The 8,331-nt window shown below is 32.3% G+C and overlaps 1 protein-coding gene across 1 annotated transcript; it reads left to right on the forward strand.

Moving 5' to 3' along the window:
- Window positions 1–1,770: 1,770 nt before the first annotated feature.
- On the forward strand, window positions 1,771–6,939 carry LOC111632775. Its single transcript, XM_023377294.1, has 2 exons — window positions 1,771–1,826; window positions 6,249–6,939. The coding sequence occupies exons 1-2, from the start codon at window positions 1,771–1,773 to the stop codon at window positions 6,937–6,939; spliced, it is 747 nt and encodes a 248-aa protein (XP_023233062.1).
- Window positions 6,940–8,331: the final 1,392 nt, after the last annotated feature.

The raw sequence follows: 8,331 nt of genomic DNA on the forward strand, positions 1-8,331 counted from the left end.
AAGTCTCCTAAACAAATACATGTATAAATTGTATAATTATAATCAATAGAAATAGAGAAAACTGAATACTAACATCAAGCACTCATACTTATGATCACTTCCAAAAACATGTGCTCAGACAATCACTTATATTTTCCTTTGTTTCTTTCACAGTAGAATGCATGTGGTCTAATAAGCTTCACTGAACTCTAATGACAAAATGTATAACTAATATAATTGTCTAGCAAGCAAAAAAGCAGAGCTGCATCTCATTCTTTGGAAGGAAAATTGCGTGTCATATACGACACTCGGCATCCCAAGAGGATAAACCCTCTAATATATCAGTGTTAATTTTAATTTCTTCTAAAATTTGCTGTTCATCCCTCTCAGACAAAATCTCTGAGCTATCATGTGATTTATTTATAAGAAAATTTTTTGTTTTATGTTTTCAATTATTATTAATTGTGCTGTGTGGTTTTTTTGTAAGAACCTGCAAATTGTTTGTGAATTTCCTTGTTTACAAAAATTATTAGCTTTCTTTCAACCACAGTTGTTTCTTGCATTTTCAGCATTGAGTTTAACTATTCTAAACTAATTGCCATAAAATTACAAGAGAATTACTTCATTAACACGTGACTTCTAAGGCTATGTCCTACGTGGCAGCGTCCAGCGACTGCGGGCTGAAAGAATTTTAGTATGTGCTTCCAACTCACGAGCGACTTCTGTCCAGAGTGGACGCATGTTGTTTACAAAATAGCAGCAAGAAGACTTCATCGAATGCTAGTATGGAAAATATGACCAATCATTAAAACAGTAAATTTGACAGTTAGTTTTATCACTAATTAGATACACAACAAATAAAAAGGATATAGACTAATAAGTTAAAAAAGTTTTATTTTTTTAAACAAACTCAGAAATTATTAAATTACATAAAAGATTATTAATTAAAGTACATACAACATATATACACAATTTATTTGTCATTCTGTTTACATTCATCTTCAAAATCTGCCATTTTCTTCGTTGGAAGTGTGAGCTGTGGAAGCAGTGATCAAACTGGCTTGGTAGCTGTTTCCTGCACGTGCATATAGAAGCATCGACTGGTGGGCACTACATGCTAAATGCGGTTACTCCAGACACATGCATTTGCTTGAACTGGTTTGTCCGCTCCGCTTGGAAGCTCGTNGTCATTCTGTTTACATTCATCTTCAAAATCTACCACTTTCTTCGTTGGAAGTGTGAGCTGTGGAAGCAGTGATCAAACTGGCTTGGTAGCTGTTTCCTGCACGTGCATATAGAAGCATCGACTGGTGGGCACTACATGCTAAATGCGGTTACTCCAGACACATGCATTTGCTTGAACTGGTTTGTCCGCTCTTCTTGGAAGCTCGTTGACGCCTGCGGTCGCTGGACGCTGCCACATAGGACATAGCCTAAGAAAGTATTAACAAATAGTTCTGATTTCCATAGACACAAGTAATACAAATTATTCAAATACTAGTATGTATCATTTTCTACATTAAATGGATTTATGTTTAATATTCTTTATATTTTATTATTTTTGCAATGTTCTTTTATATTACAATATTGACACCATTAAGAAAGTGTAACTATATACTTTTTCAAAATTCCTTTCATTGTAATTAATGTGGAATGTACAAGAAATATAATTTCATATAGAAGTGGTCAAATACTTTGTGGCTAATATTATGTTTGCACAATGAAAATTAACATAATAATGACAATATAGGTCATGATGATGATATATACAACAACTTGATTTAGACTTATATGAACTTCACTCTTTCAGTTGTTGAATGCCAAGCAGAAGGCATTGGCATATGGAGGTGAATCCCAGTAACATAACTAGAATCAGTATTAGGGTGCCTGAATTAGAAGTGAAAATCTTCATTCATTCTTGTAGTGCTGTGGATGAAGAGCAATCTCTTCCTATTATATATATACATGTGTATAAGCACATTTGTCACATTCAAATCTTTTTCCTTATTTATCTGACTTTTTCATAATTCATTTTTCATATTTATCTGACTTTTTCATAAGGGGAGGTCTGGACCCTTTTCTGGTTATGCTACTGATGAATGCTATAATGCCACATCACTAACTAATCCACTTCAATAAGGTTCACTCTATTGCAGTGGTTCTCAACCTTTTTTGTTGATGTACCCCATTAGCCCATTAGTTGTTTCTCAAGTACCCCTTATATTTTTGTATGTAAATTTTATAATCACTGCGTTAGATGCAGTGGCGTACCGTGGATGTCAGCCGCCCGGGGCGGAGGAAAATTTCGGCTCCCCCTTATTTAGGTATTTCAATTTAAAAGACCAAAATTCAGTTTTGTCACAGAACAAGCAGTGAAAAATTCGGTGGTAGTGTAGCGACCTGTTTAAAATAGTTCTATGGATATTAGTGGTGTATATGAACGCGAATGAATCGTACAAGCAAAAAAAAAAAAAAAACAAACAAAGGTCAACAGGTTTCGCAGGGATTTCCTCGGATGAAACAATTACTACTTCACCCGGACGGCGAGCCGATTTCCGGACTATCCGGACGATAGCACTATCGTAGGCGCGATGCAAGTATAGATTAGGATCTTTCAAATTTTTACAAGATATTATTATTATTTATTGTGTAATTTTGCCGCCCCTTAAAAAGCGCCGCCCGGGGCGGGCCGCCCCTGCCGCCCCCACTGGTTAGATGATTAGTCCTTATAACTGAGCGTCATAAAAAAACTCTAACTAACTAACTATAACTAAAAGTGAATTACTTATTTTACGTAAATAATAATAAATTTAATCAGGTGCATACATTTATTTATTATTATTTGACAAGTAGGCTACAGTATATTACATAAAACCACAGAAGTCATTTCAATACACGCATAAATTACATTTCCTAAAAATAAATAATTATAATTAACTATAAAGAAAATTTAAATTATTCTACAATAATTTCTAACAAAATTTAATGGGATATTTGTTGCGATAAATCTTCAGCAATTTTTTCAAAATTTGGTTTCCACGTTGTTAAATAGAGATTATAATCTTGTACTGACCTTGAAAGTAATGGCTGCGAATTTATAACGTGCAGAACAATACACGAATCTTTCAATTTTTGTAACAAATGTAACGTCTAAATTTGCTAAATATCAAGTAATGCGCGCATGCAGTGACACATTGCATGGTGGGGGTACGATCCAGGCCTCGTTATTCCTAATACCAGTAGTCCAGTAAAAACACGAAAAGCCCCAATCTTATTGAGCAATAATTATAGAATAGAGAAAAAAAAATTTTTTTCTATTCTAAAATTAATGCTCAATTAATTTAAACCGTAATTTTACTAGACTACAGATTCACTCGGCACTAATGGCACAAATAGACAGGCAAATCGAGTGGGTAAACAAGTTGTTTAGACTGTTAAAAGGGAAATCGGTGTTCACGCTGGGATATTTTAAAGCAAGTTTTTGTTGTTTGTTGTTTCTTGTGTTAATAATTTACAGCAAATTGATTAACATACGCCATTTTATAATGAAAGTTAGATGTACCCCTTCGATTTACGCTCGTTTCCCTAGGGGTACATGTACCCCCGGTTGAGAACTACTGCTCTATTGCATAAAACATGTAAAAATAACCCAGTTAGAAAATTCATTCAGTATTAGCTAATTCTGTTTTATTGAAATGAGAAAAATTATCTGTAATCAAGCTTTTGAATCTGATTAGCTGTTGTCATATAAACATATATTATATTTTCAATATATATACTATGTTGAAAGATGAGTTAAGGAATTGAAAAATATTTGATTAGAATATAAAACCATGCTTTGAAAATTAATAAATAAATAAAAGCTTTGAAAATTATATTTTAGTTGTAGATTTCTATTTATTGTATATATAGCCAATAATATTTTTGAATTACCGNCTCCCCTCATTTACATACTTATTCGCTAACAATAAATTTTTTCTATTTGTCTGGCAGCCTATTTTTCCGACAATACTCGCTAACCTTTTACATTATTCTTTTTAAATTTTCGGGATGTTTTATTCTTTTAAGGTTTAGCGAATTTAAGTTGTGTTTCTGGGCTGTTCTCCCCCCCTTTTCTCGGTTCAGACTTACTTTTTTCCGCTCGGGACCGCAAGTGTGCGTGAGTTTTTTCTACGGCGCTTTTCTCTCGTTGGTGAGTTGGTTTCTCTTCTATTTTTAAGTTTCTAAGGTGAATGGTGAGGAAACCTTCGTCCTAACAAAACATAAGCCCCAAACAAAAATATAATAAAAAGCAAAATAAAAGTAAATAAAAATAATGCCGGACTTGGTTCCTTACACCATTTTACAATTACGTGACTCATAGCCTAGTGATAACAGAGAAAAGAGACAGAGAGGACATCGGTATAAGTCACAGTTATGATTTCACATATTCGAGACAGCTTGGTAGCTCGAACAGCCCCAGGCTTTCGCCCGTGCATGCTAAGTGACTTTCATTACAAGCATTTAGCTTTTCGAAGTCTATGACAACAACTGTTTGGCATTGCTGGCCGCAAATTTCACGCCAATAAGCTGCCTTGACTTGTTCGATTATGTTATCAACTCAATTTCATATTTATTTTCATTTTCACTTCGCAGTCCTTCTCTCTTCTTTTTCTGTTATTTACACATGTAGGTCATTTCATTGTTATCCACATTTGATATCATCACTTATCACATACTGCCTTGACACTTGTGTCTGTCCCCTTCAACTGTCAAGAATTAACGCGATTGGTGAAGCATAGTGACAGCGGGCCAATAGAGAGCAGGGTCCTTGCCATAATGTGGTTTGCGCACCAATTTTCATACATGCGTTAATCAAGCTGAATAGTATGGCCGAATATTCGGCTATTCGGCCTGAGGCCGAATATACTATTCGTTGCAACACTACTAATTTGTCATTGAGCCGAATGTCGACACTATGAAAAGGTTAAGTTGAAGCGAGAGTGGGAAGTCCATTCCAGCACGGGAACTTTGTAAGTTCAGTTCAACACGACCAGATTTATGTCACTCTTGTTTAAGTTAGACTTGAGAATTTTTTGTTCAACAATAAATATGAATTCTTCTTCATGGAAAAATAAGACATCCCCTGAAAATAAGACCTAGTGCATCTTTGAGAGCAAAAATTAATATAAGACACTGTCTTATTTTCGGGGAAACAGGGTATCACTTAAGCGACATGATCAGTTTCTAGCATTGTTTCTGAAAAAATGGGCAAAGTGTTTTCCAGACATCATTCAATGTTTTTTGGAAATTTTATCCCAAGATTTTCCAATGATTCTTACAGCATCTAAAACATTGAATTGTTTCCAAAAGTCTTAAACAGATATCTCACTGTTTTGCTTCATAGCTTCATTCAGATGTGCAAACGAACACCTTGTGTAGTAAGCCTTGAATGTTTTGATGACTCCCTCGTCCATTGGTTGAAGTAAGCTGGTTGCATTTGGAGGCAAAAATACAACTTTTAAATGTGGGTCAAAATCAATTAGAGTGGCAGGAGGGTGACTGGGTGCCTTGTCAATGAGAAGCATCACTTTAAATTGAATCTGTTTAGACTTGCAATAACATTAGACTTTGGGTATGAAGTAGTGACCAAATCAGTCATCGAAAATGGAAGCTGTTGTCCAAGCTTTATGATTTGACTTCCAAATAACTGGTAAGCTAATTGACAAGATTGTCTTGTTTATAAAATCATACTACCTGCTGGGTAACAAGCTTAGAGGTATGAAGGAGTACATGTCAGGAGTTGCAATTTGACACAGAGTATTAGGTGCTCAAATCATGCATGCATAAAAAAACCCAGACTTGTAGGTACTCGGGACTGAGAACCGAGTCAGAATAAAATTTAAAATGGTGACACACTCTACATACAGGCAGTAGTGTGAGATTTGCACATGTGTTGCTCATTGGAAAGTTGGAAATGCAAATGTTGTGAAATTGAATTTTTACAAATACATGCATTGGGAAGTTCGAAATGAGAAATTGAATTTTGACAAACAAATCTTTGAAAAAAAACCCATTTACCTGTCCTGTGTTATTCCCAACATATCTCTGGTCGCAACATGCTGACCTTGACCGGTTGACCTATATATTGTTTATGCAAAATAAAAAAATAATTTCGGATGATATGATAGCCAGGATTATTTTTTCAAAAACAGGAAATTTTTGTTAGGCATCGACAAAAATTCAACTTGGAGTAACATGCAACGTTGAAAAATTTTGAAATTGAATAGGTTAATTTNAAGTGGTTGGACTGTAAATAAAAAACCAAAAATTGCTGATGTTAAGATCTGTGATTTGAACTCTCAAGAAAATTTAACTTTAAAATGTACTGAAACTTATCAGAAAGATTCACCTGCATTAAATTACAATCTAACTCCTTGTAATTCTTCTGAATGCAGTAAACAAGGTGAACTTTCTATATCTGATTTAGCAACAGAATCATCAAGTTCGATGAAGACTTGTGAAATATCGTTTGAAGATATCTGTGATTCTAATAATTCAAAGAAAAATGATATTTCTAATATGACAAAAACTGTAGATGAATCTTTTCAGTTACCTATAGTATCTAGGAAACGACGAAGTGCAGAGACAGTATCACTACCAAAAAGTAAATATAATTATGTAAAACGAATGTCATATCCTACAGACCATTGTAATGAGATTAACTCATCTGTAAAGAGAAAGCGAATGAATTCTTTTTTCAGTTTACCTTCATATGATATTTCTTTTTCTAAAAATATTAATATTGGTTTTATTGATACACACTGCCATCTTGACTTTTTATTCAAACGTGAACATTTTCAAGGAACGTATAAAAAATATCAGTTGGAAAATTATGAAACTTTTCCTAAAAATTATGAAGGATGCATCACTATATTCTGTGAACCTCAATCATTTGCCAAGGTAATTATATTTTGTTAAAAAAATGTTTAATGTTTTTCACTTTAGATTATTTGTATTATTGAATAATCTGAAGATTTAATTTATTCATTTTCTCATTTTTTCATTTAAAAATGAAGAGACGAGAAAATGAATGAATTAAAGAAACAAGTTTACCATATTTCCTGTAATAATTGCCCACATAAATATTCTTCTTTTATTAATTGCCCATCTAATTTGTATTGTGAAGTAAACTGCATTGGTTGACCTAGATACTAGTATATCAGTGATGTTTGATGTTATCGAATAATCGACTGTTGATACAATAATTTCCTATATGAAAGTTGGAAAAATAAATACTGTCTAATATTATCATCAAACATTGATAATATTAGGAATTATTGAAATTTATTATCAATGTTTGATGATAATATTAGACAGTATTTATTTTGTTTTTTTTTACTTTGGTTTGACATCTCTTTTAGAATCATGCTTTTTTCTTACATTACTTTTTCCAATTTTTTACTCCACTAATTAACCCTCAAGAATGAAAGAAAATTACCTACTGGACAATTATTACAGGAAATATGGTGTAAAGATACAAATAAAATTTCTATATAAAAAATTCTCTTAGAAACAACTAGAACTATAACAAATTAAATATTATAATTTAATATTAATAGATCATATCATTAATATTTAATTTAACATTAATGTATATATGTATTTGTAGTAGTTACATTCAATTTCAACACTCAATAGTAATGGTTGTTTTCTGTTCAATAATATGTAGATAATTAAAACTGAAAGGATAATATATATCCTTCCAGTTTATATGTAGATAATATGTAGATAATTAAAACTTAAAGAACTGAAAGGATAATATATAGCAGAGCATCAGTTATCCAAAATAATTGGGACGGGACAATTTCAGAGTTTTTTTGGATAATTGATCACACTTCGTAGGGAAAAAATAAAATGATTATTGCTCATGATCCTTATATTAAAGTATATAAAACAACATAAATAACTTAAATAAACTATAAATATTAATTTTAATTCTAGTATAACAGAAAGGTTAAGGCATAGAAATTTAAAGGAAATAAAAAAAATTGTCTAATTTAAGGTAATAAGTACTAGTCTTTCATTGTAATCTACAAAGTACTGATTAAACTTTTAATTTAATTTAAAAAAATTCATATTTGTAAAATTAATAATAATGAGATAGCTCAATAGTGGACCTACAGAAAATTGTCAACAGTAATCATGATGTTAAAACTTTGTAATTTCTGGAATTAGTACTCTAAAGTTAATAAATTTTTCTTAACAAAAAATAAGATGGAAACAGCATAGCTAGACTAAGTGTCTTCCTATAACTTAAAGCATGTGATATGGGATGCCCAAAGAAAATAGTATAGTTTTGTAATAGGAAAT

This window comes from Centruroides sculpturatus, unplaced genomic scaffold (assembly GCF_000671375.1).
Source record: "Centruroides sculpturatus isolate CEXI.00-Female unplaced genomic scaffold, Cexi_2.0 scaffold782, whole genome shotgun sequence".
Lineage (NCBI taxonomy): Eukaryota > Metazoa > Arthropoda > Arachnida > Scorpiones > Buthidae > Centruroides > Centruroides sculpturatus.